Source organism: Bombina bombina, chromosome 1 (genome assembly GCF_027579735.1).
Source record: "Bombina bombina isolate aBomBom1 chromosome 1, aBomBom1.pri, whole genome shotgun sequence".
NCBI lineage: Eukaryota > Metazoa > Chordata > Amphibia > Anura > Bombinatoridae > Bombina > Bombina bombina.
The window spans coordinates 1,147,290,935-1,147,317,811 of NC_069499.1; the positions used below are offsets into that span (position 1 = coordinate 1,147,290,935).

The window sequence follows — 26,877 nt, forward strand, 5'->3', positions numbered from 1 at the left end:
CCTCTTTGACCAAGAATCAAGCGTTCAATCTCCATACCTTTAAATTTAAGGATTTCAGATCCTGATGGAAAAAAGGACCTTGTGACAGAAGGTCTGGTCTTAACGGAAGAGTCCACGGTTGGCAAGAGGCCATCCGGACAAGATCCGCATACCAAACCCTGTGAGGCCATGCCGGAGCTACCAGCAGAACAAACGAGCATTCCTTCAGAATCTTGGAGATTACTCTTGGAAGAAGAACTAGAGGCGGAAAGATATAGGCAGGATGATACTTCCAAGGAAGTGATAATGCATCCACTGCCTCCGCATGAGGATCCCGGGATCTGGACAGATACCTGGGAAGTTTCTTGTTTAGATGGGACGCCATCAGATCTATTTCTGGAAGTTCCCACATTTGAACAATCTGAAGAAACACCTCTGGGTGAAGAGACCATTCGCCCGGATGCAACGTTTGGCGACTGAGATAATCCGCTTCCCAATTGTCTACACCTGGGATATGAACCGCAGAGATTAGACAGGAGCTGGATTCCGCCCAAACCAAAATTCGAGATACTTCTTTCATAGCCAGAGGACTGTGAGTCCCTCCTTGATGATTGATGTATGCCACAGTTGTGACATTGTCTGTCTGAAAACAAATGAACGATTCTCTCTTCAGAAGAGGCCAAAACTGAAGAGCTCTGAAAATTGCACGGAGTTCCAAAATATTGATCGGTAATCTCACCTCCTGAGATTCCCAAACTCCTTGTGCCGTCAGAGATCCCCACACAGCTCCCCAACCTGTGAGACTTGCATCTGTTGAAATTACAGTCCAGGTCGGAAGCACAAAAGAAGCCCCCTGAATTAAACGATGGTGATCTGTCCACCATGTTAGAGAGTGTCGAACAATCGGTTTTAAAGATATTAATTGAGATATCTTCGTGTAATCCTTGCACCATTGCTTCAGCATACAGAGCTGAAGAGGTCGCATGTGAAAACGAGCAAAGGGGATTGCGTCCGATGCAGCAGTCATAAGACCTAGAATTTCCATGCATAAGGCTACCGAAGGGAATGATTGTGACTGAAGGTTTCGACAAGCTGTAATCAACTTTAGACGTCTCTTGTCTGTTAAAGACAGAGTCATGGACACTGAATCCATCTGGAAACCCAGAAAGGTTACCCTTGTCTGAGGAATCAAAGAACTTTTTGGTAAATTGATCCTCCAACCATGATCTTGAAGAAACAACACAAGTCGATTCGTATGAGATTCTGCTAAAGGAAAAGACTGAGCAAGTACCAAGATATCGTCCAAATAAGGAAATACCACAATACCCTGTTCTCTGATTACAGACAGCAGGGCACCGAGAACCTTTGTAAAAATTCTTGGAGCTGTAGCTAGGCCAAACGGCAGAGCCACAAACTGGTAATGCTTGTCCAGAAACGAGAATCTCAGGAACTGATAATGATCTGGATGAATCGGAATATGCAGATATGCATCCTGTAAATCTATTGTGGACATATAATTCCCTTGCTGAACAAAAGGTAAGATAGTCCTTACAGTTACCATCTTGAACGTTGGTATCCTTACATAACGATTCAATAATTTTAGATCCAGAACTGGTCTGAAAGAATTCTCCTTCTTTGGTACAATGAAGAGATTTGAATAAAACCCCATCCCCTGTTCCGGAACTGGAACTGGCATAATTACTCCAGTCAACTCTAGATCTGAAACACATTTCAGAAATGCTTGAGCTTTTACTGGATTTACTGGGACACGGGAAAGAAAAAATCTCTTTGCAGGAGGTCTCAACTTGAAACAAATTCTGTACCCTTCTGAAACAATGCTCTGAATCCAAAGATTGTGAACAGAATTGATCCAAATTTCCTTGAAAAAACGTAACCTGCCCCCTACCAGCTGAGCTGGAATGAGGGCCGCACCTTCATGTGGACTTAGAAGCAGGCTTTGCCTTTCTAGCTGGCTTGGATTTATTCCAGACTGGAGATGGTCTCCAAACTGAAACTGCTCCTGAGGATGAAGGATCAGGCTTTTGTTCTTTGTTGAAACGAAAGGAACGAAAACGATTATTAGCCCTGTTTTTACCTTTAGATTTTTTATCCTGTGGTAAAAAAGTTCCTTTCCCACCAGTAACAGTTGAAATAATGGAATCCAACTGAGAACCAAATAATTTGTTACCCTGGAAAGAAATGGAAAGTAAAGTTGATTAAGAAGCCATATCAGCATTCCAAGTTTTAAGCCATAAAGCTCTTCTAGCTAAAATAGCTAGAGACATAAACCTGACATCAACTCTGATAATATCAAAAATGGCATCACAGATAAAATTATTAGCATGTTGAAGAAGAATAATAATATCATGAGAATCACGATGTGTTACTTGTTGCGCTAAAGTTTCCAACCAAAAAGTTGAAGCTGCAGCAACATCAGCCAAAGATATAGCAGGTCTAAGAAGATTACCTGAACACAGATAAGCTTTTCTTAGAAAGGACTCAATTTTCCTATCTAGAGGATCCTTAAACGAAGTACCATCTGACGTAGGAATAGTAGTACGTTTACCAAGGGTAGAAATAGCCCTATCAACTTTAGGGATCTTGTCCCAAAATTCTAATCTGTCAGACGGCACAGGATATAATTGCTTAAAACGTTTAGAAGGAGTAAATGAATTACCCAAATTATCCCATTCTTTGGAAATTACTGCAGAAATAGCATCAGGGACAGGAAAAACTTCTGGAATAACTACAGGAGATTTAAAAACCTTATTTAAACGTTTAGATTTAGTATCAAGAGGGCCAGAATCCTCTATTTCTAAAGCAATTAGGACTTCTTTAAGTAAAGAACGAATAAATTCCATTTTAAATAAATATGAAGATTTATCAGCATCAACCTCTGAGACAGAATCCTCTGAACCAGAGGAATCATCAGAATCAGAATGATGATGTTCAGTTAAAAATTCATCTGTAGGGAGAGAAGTTTTAAAAGATTTTTTACGTTTACTAGAAGGAGAAATAACAGACATAGCCTTCTTTATGGATTCAGAAACAAAATCTCTTATATTATCAGGAACATTCTGCACCTTAGATGTTGAAGGAACTGCAACAGGCAATGGTACTTTACTAAAGGAAATATTATCTGCTTTAACAAGTTTGTCATGACAATCAATACAAACAACAGCTGGAGGAATAGCTACCAAAAGTTTACAGCAGATACACTTAGCTTTGGTAGATTCAGCACTTGACAGCGATTTTCCTGCAGTATCTTCTGACTCAGATGCAACGTGAGACATCTTGCAATATGTAAGAGAAAAAACAACATATATAAAGCAAAATTGATCAAATTCCTTAAATGACAGTTTCAGGAATGGGAAAAAATGCCAAAGAACAAGCTTCTAGCAACCAGAAGCAATAAAAAATGAGACTTAAATAATGTGGAGACAAAAGTGACGCCCATATTTTTTCGCGCCAAATAAGACGCCCACATTATTTGGCGCCTAAATGCTTTTTGGCGCCAAAAATGACGCCACATCCGGAACGCCGACATTTTTGGCGCAAAATAACGTCAAAAAATGACGCAACTTCTGGCGACACGTATGACCCCGGAAACGGAATAGAATTTTTGCGCCAAAAAAGTCCGCGCCAAGAATGACGCAATAAAATGAAGCATTTTCAGCCCCCGCGAGCCTAACAGCCCACAGGGAAAAAGTCAAATTTTAAGGTAAGAAAAAAATGTTTAAATTAAAATGCATTATCCCAAATATGAAACTGACTGTCTGAAAATAAGGAAAGTTGAACATTCTGAGTCAAGGCAAATAAATGTTTGAATACATATATTTAGAACTTTATAAACAAAGTGCCCAACCATAGCTAGGAGTGTCACAGAAAATAAGACTTACTTACCCCAGGACACTCATCTACATATAGTAGATAGCCAAACCAGTACTGAAACGAGAATCAGCAGAGGTAATGGTATATATAAGAGTATATCGTCGATCTGAAAAGGGAGGTAAGAGATGAATCTCTACGACCGATAACAGAGAACCTATGAAATAGACCCCTTAGAAGGAGATCACTGCATTCAAATAGGCAATACTCTCCTCACATCCCTCTGACATTCACTGCACGCTGAGAGGAAAACCGGGCTCCAACTTGCTGCGGAGCGCATATCAACGTAGAATCTAGCACAAACTTACTTCACCACCTCCATCGGAGGCAAAGTTTGTAAAACTGAATTGTGGGTGTGGTGAGGGGTGTATTTATAGGCATTTTGAGGTTTGGGAAACTTTGCCCCTCCTGGTAGGAATGTATATCCCATACGTCATTAGCTCATGGACTCTTGCTAATTACATGAAAGAAACCTAACTACCAGAGCTGTCTGAAACCAGGCTGCACCATCATGCTGACTTTAAAGTAGTAGTAGTGGGTTTCTTAGCTTGTTTACCTAAACAGCAGGCTCACCAAAAGCCTCTTGAAAACCCAACACTGCCTGGTCTAAATCCAGTGGAAGAGAGGGTTTTATAAATCTTAGATTGTTGAAAAGAGTGAAATGGACCTTCAGACTTAATTTTGCCTTTGACTTTATATCTTGTGGCAGTATAGCTGCCTTACCTCCAGCAATTGTAGTATAAAATGCATCCAGGCCTGGTCCAAACAAAATATTTCTCTGAAAAGGGAAAGAGAGCGGTCTGTTCTTAGAGATCATATCAGCAAGCCAGGACTTGTCTAGCCAGAACAGCTATAGCAGCGCTCCTCAAATTCAAGCAGTCTTGCATGTCTTCCAGAGAAACTTTGCAAAAAATCTGTTTCAATAGATTATCAAAATAGACTGGGGTTTTATATAATATATTTAATTGAATATGCTAATTTAGGAGGGGAGAACATATGCTTTAAAAGTTCTTGAGCTCATTGAAAAGTGTGCATTTATATATATAAATGGATCTTCACATACCTAGCATAGTTTGCATATCTGTTCCATGTTCTTGTACTATATAAATTCCACATTTGCACCTCTGTACATATATATATATATATATATTTATGTTATGTCTCATGTAATAATTAGAATAAAATAAACACAGACTACAAACTTATTACATTTTAAACCATAGCACCTTAAATTATAAAACAGAAAACTTAAAGAACATAACATTAGGTCTACAATCAGGGGAGAGGGATCAGCAACAATACGATGATAGAATAATAGCAGTTATCAGATACACGGTGAAATGGCAGAGGAAGTAGTTTAGCCTTCACAATAAACTGAGGGCAGGTATCGGCTCTTATTGGGTAATGTATCTGGCTGTTATCTTCTACTGCACACACAGAAAAGCTGCTCATGTCTTACTAATAAGATAAAGCTAAAAGGACATGAGGGACTAGCAATCCCGCACTAGGTAGTTAAAAAAAAAATGCAGATGAAGGGGAGAGTGAGAAGGAACGAGAGGGAAGATAATAAAGTGGCTCTGAATTACTTTAAAAAGCATAACAACATTTAAATATTATAAATATCAGAATATTGCATTAAGATCACAATGCTTCATTTTTTTTAATTTCCCTCTCTTTTTACAAAAGCTGGCCCATATTTTCAGTAGAAACACATACGTGACAAAGTAATACTTTCTATTTACAATAGGCTTCTGGGCTTTAAAGGAAAGCTCCACTTACCTCACCACAATATTCTGAGATGAATTCATTCTTCTGGACAGATTCTTTGATGAAGGTACCCCAACCAGCAACATCTGAAGGGGCCAGTAGTAGGTGCTAGATAAATAGACGGTGACAATCAGTTACAAGAAGACACAAGTCACAACAGAAAATCACGCTTGCAGCACACCTGCTCTATTCATGCTGCATGCAAGAAATATAAGAGGGTAAGAGACAGAGAAAATATAAATTATGCTTACCTGATCATTTAATTTCCATCGTGGGGAGGAGAGTCTACGGCCACCAGGAGGAGGCAAAGACAGCCCAACCAAAGGCTTAAATACCTCCCCCACTTTCCTCATCCCCCAGTCATTCTGCAGAGGGAACAAGGAACAGTAGGAGAAATATCAGGGTATAAATGGTGCCAGAAGAACAAAAAACTAAATTTAGGTCCACCCACCGGAGCAACGGGCGGGAGCCGTGGACTCTCCTCCCCACGATGGAAATTATCAGGTAAGCATAATTAATATTTTCCATCTAAAGGGGAGGAGAGTCCACGGCTTCATTCATTACTTGTGGGAACAAATACCCAAGCTCTAGAGGACACTGAATGAAAACAGGAGGGCAAGAGGAGGACCCTAATCTGAGGGCACCACAGCCTGTAAAACCTTTCTCCCAAAAACTGCTACCACCGAAGCAAAAACGTCAAACTTGTAAAATTTTGTAAAGGTATGTAAGGAGGACCAGGTAGCTGACTTACAAATCTGCTACATAGAGGCCTCATTCTTGAAGGCCCACAAAGAAGCCACAGCTCTAGTCGAATGAGCCATGATCCTCTGAGGAGGCTTATGTCCCGCTGTCTCATAGGCTAAGTGAATCCTGCTCCTCAACCAAAGGGACAAAGAAGTTGCAGAGGCTTTCTGCTCCCTGCGCTTCCCTGAATACACCACAAAAAAAGATGTAGCCTGTCTGAAATCCTTCGTAGCCTGAAAATAGAACTTCAAAGCTCGAACCACATCCAAATTATGAAGTAACCTCTCCTTAGGAGAAGAGGGGTTAGGACACAAAGAAAGAACAACGATTTCCTGATTTATGTTACGGTTAGACACAACCCTGGGAAGGAGTCCCAAACCAGTATGAAGAACAGCCTTTCAGCGTGAAACACCAGATAAGGAGGCTCACATTGCAAGGCCGCCAACTCAGATACTCTGCGTGCCAATGCAATAGCTAACAGAAATAGAACCTTCCAAGAAAGAATCTTAGAGGCCGAATTATGAAAGGTCTTGCGGATCTGATCCGACAGTGCGGATCAGGTCCGCAAGTCCTCGCTGAATGCGGAGAGCAATACGCTCTCCGTATTCAGCATTGCACCAGCAGCTCACAAGAGCTGCTGATGCAACGCCGCCCCCTGATGACTGATAACATCCTGTCATAAAAGACAGGGCGGGCCGTGACTCATCGTGTTTAAGAAGAAATAAATTTATCAGGTAAGCATAAATTTTCTTTTCTTCTTAAAGACACGATGAGTCCACGGATCATCTTCATTACTTATGGGATCCAATACCCAAGCTAGAGTACACGGATGATACGGGAGGGACAAGACAGGATACCTAAACGGAAGGCACCACTGCATGAAGAACCTATCTCCCACAAGTAGCCTCAACTGAGACAAAAGTATCAAACTCGCAAAACTTTGTAAAAGTGTGAAAAGAAGACCAAATTGCAGCCTTACAAAATGTGAAAAGAAGACCAAATTGCTACCTTGCAAATCTGATACACAGAAGCTTCATTTTCGAATGCCCATGAAAAAGCAACAACCCTAGTGGAGGAAACCATAATGCTTTCAGGAGGCTGCTGTCCAGCAGACTAGTATGCCAAACATATAACACTCTTCAGCCAAAAAGAAACAGCCGTAGCTTTCTGTCCCCTACGTGTGCCTGAAAATACCCCTAACAAAGAGGAAGACTGGCAAAAGTCTTTAGTCGCCTGAAAAGACAACTTTAAAGCACAAACTACATCCAAATTGTGTAAGAGCCTCTCCTTCTTAAAAAAGGGATAAGGACACAAGGAAGGTACAACAATCTCCTGATTAATGTTTCGATCAGGAACAACCTTGGGGAGAAATCCGAATTTCGTACGTAAGACGATCTTATCCACATGAAAAATAAGGTAAGGGGGCTCACATTGTAACGCTGAAAACTCAGACACTCTGCGAGCAGAAGAAATCGCTACCAGAAATAAAAACTTTCCAAGATAACAACTTGATATCTAAGGAATGCATAGGCTCAAACGGAACTCCTTGAAGAACTTTGAGAACTAAATTAAGACTCCATGGAGGAGTAACTGGTCTAAAAACAGGCCTAATTCTGCTGAAGGCCTGACAAAAAACTGAACATCAGGGACATCAGCTAGACACCTGTGTAACAGGATAGATAATGCTGAAATTTGACCCTATAAGGAACTTGTAGATAAGACTTTCTCCAATCCTTCCTGGAGAAAAGATAAAATTCTAGGAATCCTAACTCTACTCCAGGAGTAGCCCTTGAATTCCAACCAATAAAGGTATTTACGCCAAATCTCATAATTAATCTTTCTAGTGACAGGCTTATGACCCTGAATCAAAGTGTCTATGACTGAGTCAGAAAAACCTCGCTTGGCTAGAATCAGCCTTTCAATCTCCAAGCAATCAGCTTCAGAGAATCTAGATTTGGATGATGAAAGGATCCCCGAATCAGAAGATCCGTTTGAAGCGGAAGCCTCCAAGGAAGTAGAGATGACATCTTCACCAGGTCTGCATACCAGATCGTGCGAGGCCAGGCCGGTGCTATAAGAATCACTGAAGCCCTTTCCTGTTTTATCCGGGCAATCACTCGAGGAAGGAGAGCAAACGGAGGAAACAGAAATGTTAGATTGAAGGACCAAAGGTCTGCCAGAGGATCTCTGGATCCAACCCGTACCTCGGAATTTTGGCATTCCACCTGGATGCCATAAAATCCAACTCTGGCTGACCCCATTTGAGGGTCAGACTGGAGAACACATCCGGATGAAGTTCCCACTCCCCCGGATGAAAGGACTGTCTGCTCAGAAAATCCGCCTCCCAGTTGTCCACCCCTGGGATATGAATTGCCAACAGACAACAAGAATGGGTCTCCGCCCACTGAATTACTTTGGAGACCTGCCATCGCCAAGGAACTCCTTGTTCCTCCCTAATGATTGATGTAGGCAACTGACGTTATGTTGTCTGACTGGAACCTGAGAAACTGAACCGAAGCCAACTGAGGCCAGGTCAGAAGAGCATTGTAGATCACTCTCAGATCCAGAATGTTTATGGGTAACAAAGACTCTATAGAATAGATCATCTTAGATGAATAAATTCCATTGTATAGTGGCAACTTTGGTAACTGCAATGACTGAGTGAGCAAGGGTTCCTTGACGTTAAAATATAACTTTTATTAACCAATATAAATTAAAAATTAATTAAAGAAAAATACAAAGTTAAAAACGCACTCAGGAGCTTTTGAGATCAGATTACCCCATTAAAGTTAGCTGAAATTATCATATTGGGATCCCCCAACACAGTAATCTGCTTATATTGTAATATGTCAAAAAGTTAGATTATGTATATTAGTTGTGAAAATATACATATATTTTCACAACTAATATACATAATCTAACTTTTTGACATATTACAATATAAGCAGATTACTGTGTTGGGGGATCCCAATATGATAATTTCAGCTAACTTTAATGGGGTCTACTGTTGTTATAAAAAAAGGAAGAAGGGGAAAATGAAGAACCTATTCTCACCCATTCATTCTTAATAATATTAGTCATCTTAACAGGAACCGGGAAGGTTTGAGGTGCCACCCTGTCCTCATACACTTTATCAAGCTTAGGAATCAAAGGTTCCTCCGGTAGTTTCGGTTTGGGTACTTTGAGAGTAGCAAGCACCTGCTTCAGCAAAAAGCGCAAATTTTCCATCCTAAACCTAAAGCCAGGCTCCTCTGCAGACGGAGCTTTAGATGACATAGATTCCAACCTCAGAAGAGTCGGAGTCGTCCTCGTCAGCGGATAACCTTTCCGAGATATCCATAGGAGTATATGACTCCTGGACCGGATCGCCATATTTTACCTTACTCTTGCGCTTAGCAGAACGTGGTAAGGCACTAATCACCTTCGAGACCGCCGTCCGCAAAGTCTGACGGCCAACAAATTTCCCCCGAAGGAGAGATAGACATGCCCTGGGGCGCTGCATGTGTACTCGGAGATGAATGTGTTGGACACAACTCACGGGACGGGGAGCCCTCATGGCCGGGGCACTCACCACCTCCTAGGACCCAGACCACAGAAACCGTTATGTCTCCTGCACCGTCAGTCAAACAAGGAAGTAGATTAGGCCACACCTGGTCAGCAGGAATGCCTCGCAGGACTGCCCCTGCACTAGGGAGAAAATGTGCCAAAAACAGCTGCGCAATACTCCCGGAAGAAAACTAAAGTTCACCCATTGCCAAAGCCTCATCTCACACATATCGCAGCAATGACACAATAAACAATATTATGTATAAACGCCCCCCTGTTTAATAATTCCCTTACTAGGGATGTTAACCCTTATTCTATAAAGATAAAAGGCATCACACTGTGACCCTGTCTTCTGCATTGTCATTATGTGTATAAAAAGGAATCGATCTTACCAAAATCTACGCCGTGGAACAGGAACACGGCCTCTCAAGTGTGACAGTGTAGTAGCATCACTCCTGACATGGACTTGAGTGTAGGAAGCAGGCAGTGAAACTCGTCGACGCTGATTGCTTGTGGAGCTGTTAATATGAGTAATATGAGTCGGGATGGTTTCGCAGAAAGACTATACCTGCATCTCCGGACTCTAACTTTCACCCAAGCTCTCACTGAGAGGCTGACAGGACTACTTAAAACTCCAGTCCCATTTCGAAGAGTACTACCCTCCATAAGAGACTACTCTGAATCTTCCGACACTTCTCTGCCAACCTCCTGTGACGAAAGGCAAAGAATGACTGGGGGATGAGGGAAGTGGGGGAGGTATTTAAGCTTTTGGCTGGGTGTCTTTGCCTCCTCCTGGTGGCCAGGTTCTTATTTCCCACAAGTAATGAATGAAGCCGTGGACTCTCCTCCCCTTTAGATAGAAACATCTGCTTTAAACAACATAAATAAATCACTGCCAAGGTGCATCTTTATAACTGACTTATAAATCAACATTTCACCATCAACAGGTCACAAACCTTCTTTAGTCCTCTCTGGATGCTACAGTTTTTGCATGAGACGACCTTGGATTCCCAGTGCTCAGATGCCCCACAAGTTAAGCAAAGGTCAGGATCACACTCTCTGACGGCTAAGTAGCAAGGACACTGCTTGGTGTTACATTGCGTTTTACAGCGGCACCCAGGGAAGCGGTTCTGACCTGTCCAAAAGGAAAAGTAAAATAGAGTAACACAATAGCACATGTTAAATAAATTACTATGGGATATATTCAAAGGAAACTTTGCATTATTCAAACACACCCACAAACAAGACATGCTGAAGACTAATTCCACTAGGCTAGATTCATACCATGTTGTAGAAATCTTGTATCATACCTGCACTAGTAGTCTTCCTTTCCTTTTTTAGTTACACTATAACCCCATGAGCTACTCTAGAAAAGCACTTGACTATATGCCCCATTGTAAAACCTTGCTGGCTCTGTTAAATGTACAACATTGAAACTAAAAAGTATATGTATAATTACAGAATCATCACTCACAATCTGGGTTGCACTGGCAAAATTTTTCACAGAAATTCTGCGTCATGATGCAGGGACAAGTGCTGTCACAGGGATGATCTGGATGGTCACATGGCTGGTAATTGTACACCTGGTTAGCAGAATTATCTGAAATAAATATAAATCTAATGAGCGGCTTAAATAAGAAAGGTTTGAGTTGTTAAGCTAAAGTGGAAAAAAATATTTGGTACTATAAATTAATATGAGTCGGGATGGTTTCGCAGAAAGACTCTCCCTGCATCTCCGGACTCTAACTTTCGCCCAGGCTCTTACTGAGAGGCTGACAGGACTACTTAAAACTCCAGTCCCAATGCGAAGAGTACTACCCTCCATAAGAGACTACTCCGAAACTACGGCACTTCTCTGCCATCCTCCTGTGACGAAAGGCAAAGAATGACTGGGGGATGAGGGAAGTGGGGGAGGTGTTTGGGCCTTTGGCTGGGGAGTCTTTGCCTCCTCCTGGTGGGCAGGTTCTTGATTCCCAATAGTAATGAATGAAGCCGTGGACTCTCCTACCCTTTAGATGGAAAGTAATTACTCTTCCAGATAATATTTAATGGAAATATATTTATTTAGCATCACAGTCTTGAATAGGGCATATACAGTATATACACCCTGTTCCAAATTATTATGCAAATTCTATTTCAGTGTCACAAAGATTAATTTTTTTTTTTTCAGTTTACCTCATGGAAGGCATTGTGTCTCAGGGCTCTTTTGATCACTGAAAACAATCTCGGACACCTGTGATAATTAGATTGCCAGGTGAGGAAAAACTACTAAAGGAGGGTGTTCCACATTATTAAGCAGAGCACCATTTTCAAGCAATATGGGGAAGAAAAAGGATCTCTCTGCTGCCGAAAAGAGTGAAATAGTTCAAGGCCTTGGACGAGGTATGAAAACATTAGATATTTTACGAAAACTTAAGCGTGATCATCCCACTATTAAGAGATTTGTGGCTGATTCAGAGCACAGACGGGTTTGTGCAGATAAAGGCACATTGAGGAAGATTTCTGCCAGACCCATGCATCGGATCAAGAGAGCAGCTGCTAAAATACCATTACATAGCAGCAAACAGATATTTGAAGCTGCTGGTGCCTCTGGAGTCCAACGGACATCAAGGTGTAGGGTCCTCCAGAGTCTTGCAACTGTGCATAAACCTTCCATTCGGCCGCCACTAACCAATGCTCACAAGCAGAAACGACTGCATTGGGCAGAAAAATACATGAAGACTAATTTTCAAACAGTCCTGTTCACTGATGAGTGCCGTGCAACCCTGGATGGTCCAGATGGATGGAGTAGTGGATGGTTACCCTGTTTCAACAAGGCTGCGACGTCAGCAAGGCGGTGGTCGAGTCATGTTTTGGGCCGGAATCATGGGAAGAGAGCTGGCCGGCCCCTTTAGGGTCCCCGAAGGTGTAAAGATGACCTCTGCAAAGTATGTAGAGTTCCTGACTGACCACTTCCTTCCCTGGTACAGAAGGAAGAACTATGCTTTCCGTAATAAAATCATCTTCATGCATGACAATGCACCATCTCATGCTGCAAAGAATACCTCTGCATCAATGGCTGCTATGGGGATAAAAGGAGAGAAAGTCATGGTGTGGCCTCCATCCTCCCCTGACTTCAATCCTATTGAGAACCTTTGGAGCATCCTCAAGCAAAAGGTCTATGAGGGTGGGAGGCAGTTTACATCCAAACAGCAGCTCTGGGAGGCTATTGTGACATCTTGCAAACAAATTCAAGCAGAAACTGTCCAAAAACTCACAAGTTCAATGGATGCAAGACTTGTGAAGCTGCTATCAAATAAGGGGTCCTATGTTAAAATCAGTGACGTGCAGTGACGTCAGAGGATGGTGAGGCAGTGGCTAGGATACGCCTTCATTCTTTAGATATCCTTTGTTGAAGAAATAGCAATGCACATGGGTGAGCCAATCACATGAGGTATCTATGTGCAGCCACCAATCAGCAGCTACTGAGCATATTTAGATATGATTTTCAACAAAGGACATCAAAAGAATAAAGAAAATTAGATATTAGATGTAAATTGGAAAGTTATTTAAATTTGCATATGGGTTTCATATGGGTTTCATGTCCCTTTAAATGGTGTCTTGGAAAACTGGTCAACTTAGTAAACATCTGATTTTAGTCTAAAAGGATTGTAACAGAAACTCTTGCCAGATAACACAATGCTTGCTCTGATTATGAGATCTAGAAATCCATGCCCATTAAAATATGTTTAAAACATACATTTTACTTTAATGCTGCAAATTATGCTTATAGATTCTTTCATTACATAAGGGATGAAAGTCAGAGGGGGAGGAAGAGAGACAGAGAGAGAAAGAGACCATGGGGAGAACAACACATAAGGAGAGAGATGGATAGATAGAGATAGAGAGACACACACACACACACACAAGGGGGGGACCACTGCATTTTAAAGTAATAAAACAGCAGAGCTACAGAGAGTTCAGAAAATTAGTCTATAATTTAGTGTGAAGTACAGAGGCAAGCTGCTAAGTTAGTGGGTGTAAAGTTTGAGTAAACAAAATACAAAAACGACCCTGCTATAAAAGAGTAAACAAACACTAAACCACATTCATTAAATTATCATTTTAACTAACAGAATCTTTCAGTAAAATCTTACTTTAATAAGATGTGGGTGAAACACTGCTCTCTGTGCCTCTCTCCTGCTCTGTAAGGATTCAGGAAGTGACAGTGGCACATTCCACTGCACTTAGAGGGGAAGAACAGAACTCTCTTTTTCACTTTAGCAAAGCTAGCAGGTTCACAGGACAGCAACAAAATATATGAAAGTTGTTTTTTTGCGTTTTTGTTTTGTTTTATATGATTTAACATCCAGCCCCAACCCTATGTTCCACTTACTAATGCCTCTCACTGGATTGGTTCAGCCCAAATAGGACTGCCTCAAATAAGCAGTTAATGAGCCATGCAATGATCTTAACCACTTGCATCCAGTAGATGGCGCAGCATGTTGTGTAATGGTGGGCAGACCTGATTGTGCCTCTTCATTGCACAACATATAGCTGTGAGAAAAAAAAATGCTGGGGGAAAAAATTTACAATTTTTTTTTTAAAGCCAATAAAAAAAATATATATTTGCCCATATGAGAGGTGAAGCACTGCCTCACCTGCCTCTAGTGACTGCACATCACTGGTTAAAATATAACGTGACCTGTTAAAATGTTTAAAAAGTTAAAATGTTGTTCAAAGTTTGATTGATTTCAGTAAATATGCTGCAAACACAACAAATGACAATTTTCAGTTGTTTACAACCTATAAAGTGTTTTGAAACTTACTGTGCGTAATAATTTGGAACAGTGCATTGTAAGTTTTTTATTTTGAAAAAAAAAAATACTGTTATCATTAGGAGGTTTGCTCAATAAAATTTGAATTGTACTCATAGTTGATAACATGAGAATTATGCTGACTGTTGTTTACATCAATTATTTAGGTAAATGAGAAAGATATCATTGGCATAATAATTTGGAACAGGGTGTATATATATATATATATATATATATATATATATGTATGAATGTATGTATATTTCAGCACATTACACCTCTAAAGCTTACACTATCACCTGATTTCTCAAATTATTTTATCTCTACAATGTAATAACAAATTTGTCATGTCCACCTGAAGTTACACCAAATTTTACAGTTATTGTACCCCCACCAGCTAATTCAAGTCCATTATATGCACTATTCACTGGCAGATACATCATTTTAGGTACCAGAACAGGCTGACCAACTAAGTGAGGCTTTCTTTTTCATTTTTGTGTTCAAATAAAGTCTGTTTGATAAAGTGCTGGAGACCCTGCTTATCTTTGTTTAAGTGAGGCTTTCTAGTAATCTTATATGGCCCATTAAAGTAGATGTATTTATAACACAGAGAGCCCTATTAAACATACCCATACTTACGCACTAACATACAGTGCAGGGTTTATTAAACATGACCTTGCTTTCTAATTAATTAACTAATGGTTATCATATTTACTACCCACTAAACACAAGAGAGTGATGATCAGCGAACATCAGTCAGTAAAATAAAGAGTGATGATTTACCACTTAGCTATAAGTAACACATAGTACAGTGATGCTTACTGTACTGGAGCTTAATAATTATTCTCCATTTACTGGCTGCAAGGGTGTTTAGCAATCACTCTAAGTCACAGGAGAGTGGTGATTAACAACTTATTAATAACTTACACCACATTGACGATTAACCCCACTGTTGCCAAATACAAAGAATAAGATGATTAACATCTTGCTGTCCCCTTCACACATAATTTTACAATATGATTTCTAGTCAGTAACTTAAAAGGACACTGAACCCAAATAGTTTTCTTTCATGATTCAGATAGAGCATGCAATTTTAAGCAACTTTCTAATTTACTCCTATTATCTTTTTTTTCTCTTGCTATCTTTATTTGAAAAAGAAGGCATCTAGGCTTTTTTTGGTTCAGACCTCTACACAGCATTTTTTTATTGGTGGATGAATTTATCCACCAATCAGCAAGAACAACCCAGGTTGTTCATCAAAAATGGGCCGGAATCTAAACTTACATTCTTGCAATTCAAATAAAGATACCAAGAGAATGAAGAAAATTTGATAATGAGTAATTTAGAAAGTTGCTTAAAATGTCATGTTCTATTTGAATCAGTGTCCATTGAAAGAAGTCCATGAACAAAATGTATAGCAGATTACTGTACATTCATAAGTCTATTTTGTTACTTTTTTAGAATAAGTCAAAATGCAACAAACTCCCTTTAAAGTGAAGGTAAACTTTGATGAATGAAAGCCCGTTCTTAAAAAATACTATTAAAAACAGGGGCACTTTCATTCATCAAAGTTTACAAAGCAGCTGTTTTGATTAAAAACTTACCTCTCTTCTTTGCACAGCCAGAGCAGCTTCCCCCACCCGGAGATTCTCTCTTCACACGTCATCAATGACTAATCCAGCTTCCTCCAATCACAGCTTTCCCCCCAGGGTAGTCAATGCCTGAGGCCATGCCGTGATTGGAGGAAGCTGGATTAGTAATTGATGATGTGTGAAGAGAGGATCTCCGTGTGGGGGAAGCTGCTCTGGCTGTGAAAAAACATAATTTATGTAAGAACTTACCTGATAAATTCATTTCTTTCATATTGGCAAGAGTCCATGAGTTAGTGACGTATGGGATATACAATCCTACCAGGAGGGGCAAAGTTTCCCAAACCTCAAAATGCCTATAAATACACCCCTCACCATACCCACAATTCAGTTTAAGAAATAGCCAAGCAGTGGGGTGATAAAGAAAGGAGTAGAAAGCATCAACAAAAGAAATTTGGAAATAATTGTGCTTTATACAAAAAATCATAACCACCATAAAAAGGGTGGGCCTCATGGACTCTTGCCAATATGAAAGAAATGAATTTATCAGGTAAGTTCTTACATAAATTATGTTTTCTTTCATGTAATTGGCAAGAGTCCATGAGCTAGTGACGTATGGGATAGCAATACCCAAGATGTGGATCTCCACTCAAGAGTCACTAGAGAGGGAGGGAATAAAATAAAAACAGCCATTTTCCGCTGAAAAGATTAATCCACAACCCAAAAAAATAAGTTTATTTTCATAATTGAAAGAAAAAAACTTAAATCAAAAGCAGAAGAATCAAACTGAAACAGCTGCCTGAAGAACGTTTCTACCAAAAACTGCTTCCGAAGAAGCAAATACATCAAAACGGTAGAATTTAGTAAATGTATGCAAAGAAGACCAAGTTGCTGCTTTGCAAATCTGATCAACTGAAGCTTCATTCTTAAAAGCCCACGAAGTGGAGACTGATCTAGTAGAATGAGCTGTAATTCTCTGAGGCTTGATGAATCAAAAGTTTCAACCAAGAAGCCAAGGAAATAGCAGAAGCCTTCTGACCTTTCCTAGGACCAGAAAATAAAACAAATAGACTGGAAGTCTTCCTGAAATCTTTAGTAGCTTCCACATAATAAATAATAAAGCATGCAAGGATCTTTCCAAATAATTCTTAGGATTAGGCATAAGGATGGGACAACAATTTCTCTATTAATGTTGTTAGAATTCACAACTTTAGGTAAAAATTGAAAAGAAGTCCGCAAAACTGCCTTATCCTGATGAAAAATCAGAAAAGGAGACTCACAAGAAAGAGCAGATAGCTCAGAAACTCTTCTAGTAGAAGAGATGGCCAAAAGGAACAACACTTTCCAAGAAAGTAGTTTAATGTCCAAAGAATGCATAGGTTCAAATGGAGGAGCCTGTAAGGCCTTCAGAACCAAATTAAGACTCCAAGCAGGGGAAATTGATTTAATGACAGGCTTAATACGAACTAAAGCCTGTACAAAACAGTGTATATCAGGAAGTATAGCAATCTTTCTGTGAAATAAAACAGAAAGAGCGGAGATTTGTCCTTTCAAGGAACTTGCAGACAAACCTTTATCCAAACCATCCTGAAGAAACTGTAAAATTCTAGGAATTCTAAAAGAATGCCAGGAGAATTTATGAGAAGAACACCATTAAATGTAAGTCCTCCAAACTCTATAATAAATCTTTCTAGAGACAGATTTACGAGCTTGTAACATAGTATTAATCACTGAGTCAGAGAAACCTCTATGACTTAGTACTAGGCGTTCAATTTCCATACCTTCAAATTTAATGGTTTGAGATCCTGATGGAAAAACGGACCTTGAGATAGTAGGTCTGGCCGTAAAGGAAGTGGCCAAGGCGGGCAACTGGACATCCGAACCAGATCCGCATACAAAAACCTGTGTGGCCATGCTGGAGCCACCAGCAGCACAAATGATTGTTCCATGATGATTTTGGAGATCACTCTTGGAAGGAGAACTAGAGGCGGGAAAATATAAGCAGGATGATAACACCAAGGAAGTGTCAGCGCATCCACTGCTTCCGCCTGTACATCCCTGGACCTGGACAGATATCTGGGAAGTTTCTTGTTTAGATGAGAGGCCATGAGATCTATCTCTGGAAGACCCCACATCTGAACAATCTGAGAAAATACATCTGGATGGAGAGACCACTCCCCTGGATGTAAAGTCTGACGGCTGAGATAATCCGCCTCCCAATTGTCTACACCTGGGATGTGTACCGCAGAGATTAGACAGGAGCTGGATTCCGCCCAAGCAAGTATCCGAGATACTTCTTTCATAGCTTGGGGACTGTGAGTCCCACCCTGATGATTGACATATGCCACTGTTGTGATATTGTCTGTCTGAAAACAAATGAACGGTTCTCTCTTTAACAGAGGCCAAAACTGAAGAGCTCTGAGAATTGCATGGAGTTCTAAAATATTTATTGGTAATCTCGCCTCTTGAGAATTCCAAACCCCTTGTGCTGTCAGAGATCCCCAAACAGCTCGCCAACCTGAAAGACTCGCATCTGTTGTGATCAAAGTCCAGGTTGGCCGATCAAAAGAAGCCCCTTGAACTAAACGATGGTGATCTATCCACCACGTCAGAGAGTGTCGTACATTGGGATTTAAGGATATTAATTGTGATATCTTTGTATAATCCCTGCACCATTGGTTCAGCATACAAAGCTGTAGAGGTCTCATGTGAAAACGAGCAAAGGGGATTGTCTCCGATGCTGCAGTCATGAGGCCTAAAACTTCCATGCACATAGCCACTGAAGGGAATGACTGAGACTGTCAGAATGTCTGTTAGAGACAGAGTCATGGACACTGAATCTATCTGGAAGCCTAAATAGGTGACCCTTGTCTGAGGAATCAAGAAACTTTTTGGTAAATTGATCCTCCAACCATGTTTCTGAAGAAACAACACTAGTTGATTCGTGTGAAATTCTGCAGGACGTAAGGACTGAGCTAGTACCAAGATATCGTCCAAATAAGGAAACACCGCAATACCCTGTTCTCTGATTACAGAGAGTAGGGCACCCAGAACCTTTGAAAAGATTTTTGGAGCTGTTGCTAGGCCAAATGGAAGAGCAACAAATTGGTAATGCTTGTTTAGAAAAGAGAATCTCAGAAACTGATAATATTCTGGATGAATCGGAATATGAAGGTATGCATCCTGCAAGTCTATTGTGGACATATAATGCTCTCGCTGAACAAAAGGCAGAATAGTCCTTATAGTCACCATCTTGAAAGTTGGTACTCTTACATAACGATTCAAAATTTTCAGATCCAGAACCGGTCTGAATAAATTTTCTTTTTTTGGGACAATGAATAGATTTGAATAAAACCCCAAACCTTGTTCCTGAAGAGGAACTGGCATGATTACCCCTGAAGCACACTTCAGGAAAGCCTGAGCTTTTACTGGATTTGCTGGTATACGCAAGAGAAAAAATCTTCTCACAGGAGGTCTTACTCTGAACCCTATTCGATACCCTTGAGAGACAATGCTCTGAATCCATTGATTTTGGACACATCTTATCCAAATATCCTTGAAAAACCTTAATCTGCCCCCTACCAGCTAAGCTGGAATCAGGGCCGCACCTTTGTGCGGACTTAGGGGCTGACTTTGGTCTCCTAAATGGCTTGGATTTATTCCAATTTGAGGAAGGCTTCCAATTGGAAGCAGATTCCTTGGGGGGGGGGGGGGGGGAGGATTGAGTTTTTGTTCCATATTCTGACGAAAGGAACGAAAACGGTTAGAAGCCTTAGATTTACCCTTAGGTTTTTTATCCTGAGGCAGAAAAACTCCCTTTCCCCCAGTGACAGTTGAAATAATAGAATCCAACTGAGAACCAAATAACTTATTACCTTGGAAAGAAAGAGATAGTAATCTAGATTTAGATGTCATATCAGCATTCCAAGATTTAAGCCACAAAGCTCTTCTAGCTAATATAGCTAAAGACATGGATCTAACATCAATTTTGATAATATCATAAATAGCATCACAAATAAAATGATTAACATATTGCAGATAAGTCAGAATCCAATTCCTGTTGCGCTAAATTTTCCAACCAGAAAGTTGATGCAGCCGCAACATCAGCCAAAGAAATTGCAGGTCTGAGAAGATGACCTGAATATAAATAGGCCTTCCTTAGATAAGATTCAAGCTTCCTATCTAAAGGATCCTTAAAGGAAGTACTATCTTCCATAGGAATAGTGGTATGTTTAGCAAGAGTAGAAATAGCCCCATCTAACTCTATAGATTTTGCTGGTAAAGGATACAATTTTTTAAACCTTGAAGAAGGAATAAAAGAAGTACCTGGCTTATTCCATTCCTTAAAAATCATACCAGAAATAGCATCAGGAATAGGAAAAACCCCTGGAGAAACCACAGGAGGTTTAAAAACAGCATTTAAACGTTTATTAGACTGAACATCAAGAGGACTGGTTACCTCAATATCTAAAGTAATTAACACTTCTTTTAATAAAGAACGCATATACTCTATTTTAAATAAATAAGTAGATTTGTCAGTGTCAATGTCTGAGGAAGGATCTTCTGTATCAGATAGATCCTCATAAGAAGAGGATAAATTATTATGCTGTTGGTCATTTGAAATTTCATCATCTAAATGAGAAGTTTTAAAAGACGTTTTACGTTTATTAGAAGGTGGAAATGCAGACAAAGCATTCAGGATAGAATCAGAAACAAATTCTTTAAAATTTACAGGTATATCATGCACATTAGAAGTTGAAGGAACTGCAATTGGCAATGTACTATTACTGATGGATACACTATCTGCATGTAAAAGTTTATCATGACAACTATTACAAATGACATTTGGCGAAATAATTTCTACAATTTTACAGCAAATGCACTTAGCTTTGGTAGAACCGATGTCAGGCAGCAATGTTCCAGCAGAAACTTCTGAGGCAGGATCAGATTGAGACATCTTGCAAAATGTAAGAGAAAAAACAACATATAAAGCAAAATGATCTATTTCCTTATATGACAGTTTCAGGAATGGGAAAAAATGCAAATAGCATAGCCCTCTGATAGAGAAAAAGGCAAGAGGCAAACATCAATGGGGTATTGAAATAATGAAAAAGTTTGGCGCCAAGTATGACGCACAACGTAACAAACTTTTTTGGCGACAAAAATAACCGGAAATGACACACTCGCGTCACTAATGACGCAACCGTGTGAAAGGTCTCGGCATCAAGTATGGCGCCGGAAATGACGATATTGCGTCATAAACGTATTTTTTCGCGGCAAAAATATTTCCGCGCCAAGAATGACGCAATAAAGTTTAGCATTAGACGCACCCGCGGGCCTAATACCGCCCGCAATTTGCAAGAAGTAGTCAATTGAAAAAAAGACTAAACCCCAGGTAAGAAATAAATTTCTTAAAAAAATGTTTATATTCCCCAAATATGAAACTGACAGTCTGCAGAAGGAAATACATAACATGAACCTGACTCATGGCAAATATAAGTACAATACATATATTTAGAACTTTATATAAATGCATAAAGTGCCAAACCATATCTGAGGTGTCTTAAGTAATAAAAAACATACTTACCCAAAGACACCCATCCACATATAGCAGATAGCCAAACCAGTAATAAAACAGTTATCAGTAGAGGTAATGGTAAATTGAGAGTATATCGTCGATCTGAAAAGGGAGGTAGGAGATGAATCTCTATGACCGATAACAGAGAACCTATGAAATAGACCCCGTTAGGGAAATCATCGTATTCAATAAGTGATACTCCCTTCACGTCCCTCTGACATTCGCTGTACTCTGAGAGGAATCGGGCTTCAACAATGCGGAGAAGCGCATATCAACGTAGAAATCTTAGCACAAACTTACTTCACCACCTCCATAGGAGGCAAAGTTTGTAAAACTGAATTGTGGGTGTGGTGAGGGGTGTATTTATAGGCATTTTGAGGTTTGGGAAACTTTGCCCCTCCTGGTAGGATTGTATATCCCATACGTCACTAGCTCATGGACTCTTGCCAATTACATGAAAGAAAAACAAAGGTAAGTTTTTAATCAAAATGACTGCCTTCTAAACTTTGATGAATGAAAGTGCCCCTGTTTTTAATAGTATTTTAAAAAAACGGGCTTTCATTCATCAAAGTTTACCTTCACTTTAAGTATGTTATCTTTTGGGCCATAAAGCTTATATCTGGTAGATTAGGCATTAACAGCAATCATTTAGAAATCTTACCTTTCTTTAACTGGATCTTTCTGCAGTGTGCAGCCCATAACCTACAGCACAATGAAAATAATATTTAAATGATGAGAACCTATAAACTTAATGTGAACTACAAAGCAGAACATCAGCAATTAAAGCACGTCTCAACTAAATTTATAGAGGATAAGGGTTAATATTAAATGTAATCACTTTTTCAATGCAACTGTTGTTTGCTACTAGTCAAAGCCTTGAATTTATTTTACATTTATTTATAACAGACCAAATAATAGATGTATTTTTAAAGAATATTTATGTCGATCACTTCCACATATTATTCACAAAAGCACTAAATTTAGCAGGAATAGACACAACCCCCAAGGCATTTCTTTAGTTCAACAACTAGACAAATCATATTCATGGAAGCAGTTTTAACAAATCATTAACACTGTAACCCAAGTGCTAACCAAGAAAATAGTATTAGCACCATTTGACCTCTTAATGGACCCTAAAGATTGTACAATTTTTTGCAAAGCTGATTCAGCCAATCTAGCCACAGACTGCTTCAGGATAATTAAATGATAAAGCATCATTAGAATGATTAAATAAAATGGCTACATTAACTTTTTGTACCTGCTCCTTGTAGTGTAAAACAGAAATAGGGAAAGGACAAAATGTTTTAAACCTTGCATCGTTAGGGACCATTTTAAGGAAATTAAAAGTGATGGTACATACAAGCGTTTAGAAAACACAAGGATTTACCATCACTAAAAATAATGTTGAGCTTCATTGATCATTTAGTACAAAAAAGGGTGCTAAACTCACCTGGACTGTGCCGCGGCAGCTAGCTTAAGTCAGAGCCTCTGGCCGCCCACGGCACAGCACCCTTCTTCAATAAGGTGACATTTCCACCTCTTAACCAATAGGCATGCTTGTCATCTGACAGGTTCTGTATGCTAGCACAGCTATTGGTTTAGAGGTGGAAACGTCACCATATTGGTAGAAGAGCGCTTTGAACTGCTGTAGGGGAATAATTTCTAAAATCTTAACTGCATACAGAAGCATAGGTCACACGATTTATCTAAACAAGGAAAAACAGAATTTATGTTTACCTGATAAATTACTTTCTCCAACGGTGTGTCCGGTCCACGGCGTCATCCTTACTTGTGGGATATTCTCTTCCCCAACAGGAAATGGCAAAGAGCCCAGCAAAGCTGGTCACATGATCCCTCCTAGGCTCCGCCTACCCCAGTCATTCGACCGACGTTAAGGAGGAATATTTGCATAGGAGAAACCATATGGTACCGTGGTGACTGTAGTTAAAGAAAATAAATTATCAGACCTGATTAAAAAAACCAGGGCGGGCCGTGGACCGGACACACCGTTGGAGAAAGTAATTTATCAGGTAAACATAAATTCTGTTTTCTCCAACATAGGTGTGTCCGGTCCACGGCGTCATCCTTACTTGTGGGAACCAATACCAAAGCTTTAGGACACGGATGAAGGGAGGGAGCAAATCAGGTCACCTAAATGGAAGGCACCACGGCTTGCAAAACCTTTCTCCCAAAAATAGCCTCAGAAGAAGCAAAAGTATCAAACTTGAAAAATTTGGTAAAAGTGTGCAGTGAAGACCAAGTCGCTGCCCTACATATCTGATCAACAGAAGCCTCGTTCTTGAAGGCCCATGTGGAAGCCACAGCCCTAGTGGAATGAGCTGTGATTCTTTCGGGAGGCTGCCGTCCGGCAGTCTCGTAAGCCAATCTGATGATGCTTTTAATCCAAAAAGAGAGAGAGGTAGAGGTTGCTTTTTGACCTCTCCTTTTACCGGAATAAACAACAAACAAGGAAGATGTTTGTCTAAAATCCTTTGTAGCATCTAAATAGAATTTTAGAGCGCGAACAACATCCAAATTGTGCAACAAACGTTCCTTCTTTGAAACTGGTTTCGGACACAGAGAAGGTACGATAATCTCCTGGTTAATGTTTTTGTTAGAAACAACTTTTGGAAGAAAACCAGGTTTAGTACGTAAAACCACCTTATCTGCATGGAACACCAGATAAGGAGGAGAACACTGCAGAGCAGATAATTCTGAAACTCTTCTAGCAGAAGAAATTGCAACTAAAAACAAAACTTTCCAAGATAATAATTTAATATCAACGGAATGCAAGGGTTCAAACGGAACCCCCTGAAGAACTGAAAGAACTAAATTGAGACTCCAAGGAGGAGTCAAAGGTTTGTAAACAGGCTTAATTCTAACCAGAGCCTGAACAAAGGCTTGAACATCTGGCACAGCGGCCAGCTTTTTGTGAAGTAACACAGACAAGGCAGAAATCTGTCCCTTCAGGGAACTTGCAGATAATCCTTTTTCCAATCCTTCTTGAAGGAAGGATAGAATCCTAGGAATCTTAACCTTGTCCCAAGGGAATCCTTTAGATTCACACCAACAGATATATTTTTTCCAAATTTTGTGGTAAATCTTTCTAGTTACAGGCTTTCTGGCCTGAACAAGAGTATCGATAACAGAATCTGAGAACCCTCGCTTCGATAAGATCAAGCGTTCAATCTCCAAGCAGTCAGCTGGAGTGAAACCAGATTCGGATGTTCGAACGGACCCTGAACAAGAAGGTCTCGTCTCAAAGGTAGCTTCCAAGGTGGAGCCGATGACATATTCACCAGATCTGCATACCAAGTCCTGCGTGGCCACGCAGGAGCTATCAAGATCACCGACGCCCTCTCCTGATTGATCCTGGCTACCAGCCTGGGGATGAGAGGAACGGCGGGAACACATAAGCTAGTTTGAAGGTCCAAGGTGCTACTAGTGCATCCACTAGAGCCGCCTTGGGATCCCTGGATCTGGACCCGTAGCAAGGAACTTTGAAGTTCTGACGAGAGGCCATCAGATCCATGTCTGGACTGCCCCACAGCTGAGTGACTTGGGCAAAGATTTCCGGATGGAGTTCCCACTCCCCCGGATGCAATGTCTGACGACTCAGAAAATCCGCTTCCCAATTTTCCACTCCTGGGATGTGGATAGCAGACAGGTGGCAGGAGTGAGACTCCGCCCATAGAATGATTTTGGTCACTTCTTCCATCGCCAGGGAACTCCTTGTTCCCCCCTGATGGTTGATGTACGCAACAGTTGTCATGTTGTCTGATTGAAACCGTATGAACTTGGCCCTCGCTAGCTGAGGCCAAGCCTTGAGAGCATTGAATATCGCTCTCAGTTCCAGAATATTTATCGGTAGAAGAGATTCTTCCCGAGACCAAAGACCCTGAGCTTTCAGGGATCCCCAGACCGCGCCCCAGCCCATCAGACTGGCGTCGGTCGTGACAATGACCCACTCTGGTCTGCGGAATGTCATCCCTCGTGACAGGTTGTCCAGGGACAGCCACCAACGGAGTGAGTCTCTGGTCCTGTGATTTACTTGTATCTTCGGAGACAAGTCTGTATAGTCCCCATTCCACTGACTGAGCATGCACAGTTGTAATGGTCTTAGATGAATGCGTGCAAAAGGAACTATGTCCATTGCCGCTACCATCAACCCGATCACTTCCATGCACTGAGCTATGGAAGGAAGAGGAACGGAATGAAGTATCCGACAAGAGTCTAGAAGTTTTGTTTTTCTGGCCTCTGTCAGAAAAATCCTCATTTCTAAGGAGTCTATTATTGTTCCCAAGAAGGGAACCCTTGTTGACGGAGATAGAGAACTCTTTTCCACGTTCACTTTCCATCCGTGAGATCTGAGAAAGGCCAGGACAATGTCCGTGTGAGCCTTTGCTTGAGGAAGGGACGACGCTTGAATCAGAATGTCGTCCAAGTAAGGTACTACAGCAATGCCCCTTGGTCTTAGCACAGCTAGAAGGGACCCTAGTACCTTTGTGAAAATCCTTGGAGCAGTGGCTAATCCGAAAGGAAGCGCCACGAACTGGTAATGTTTGTCCAGGAATGCGAACCTCAGGAACCGATGATGTTCCTTGTGGATAGGAATATGTAGATACGCATCCTTTAAATCCACCGTGGTCATGAATTGACCTTCCTGGATGGAAGGAAGAATAGTTCGAATGGTTTCCATCTTGAACGATGGAACCTTGAGAAACTTGTTTAAGATCTTGAGATCTAAGATTGGTCTGAACGTTCCCTCTTTTTTGGGAACTATAAACAGATTGGAGTAGAACCCCATCCCTTGTTCTCTTAATGGAACAGGATGAATCACTCCCATTTTTAACAGGTCTTCTACACAATGTAAGAATGCCTGTCTTTTTATGTGGTCTGAAGACAACTGAGACCTGTGGAACCTCCCCCTTGGGGGAAGTCCCTTGAATTCCAGAAGATAACCTTGGGAGACTATTTCTAGCGCCCAAGG

The 26,877-nt window shown here is 40.6% G+C and overlaps 1 protein-coding gene across 6 annotated transcripts in view; it reads right to left on the reverse strand.

The window, feature by feature from the left end:
- Positions 1-26,877, reverse strand: part of EZH1 (enhancer of zeste 1 polycomb repressive complex 2 subunit) — a 485,968-nt gene that overhangs the window by 69,309 nt on the left and 389,782 nt on the right. For all 6 annotated transcript variants that reach the window (XM_053699400.1, XM_053699426.1, XM_053699407.1 and 3 more), the window contains 4 exons: positions 22,549-22,589; positions 11,399-11,524; positions 10,881-11,059; positions 5,647-5,742 (listed from right to left, as the gene is read on the reverse strand). In XM_053699400.1, coding sequence (XP_053555375.1) covers positions 5,647-5,742; positions 10,881-11,059; positions 11,399-11,524; positions 22,549-22,589 — 442 coding nt within the window. The remainder of the gene's footprint in view (positions 1-5,646; positions 5,743-10,880; positions 11,060-11,398; positions 11,525-22,548; positions 22,590-26,877) is intronic.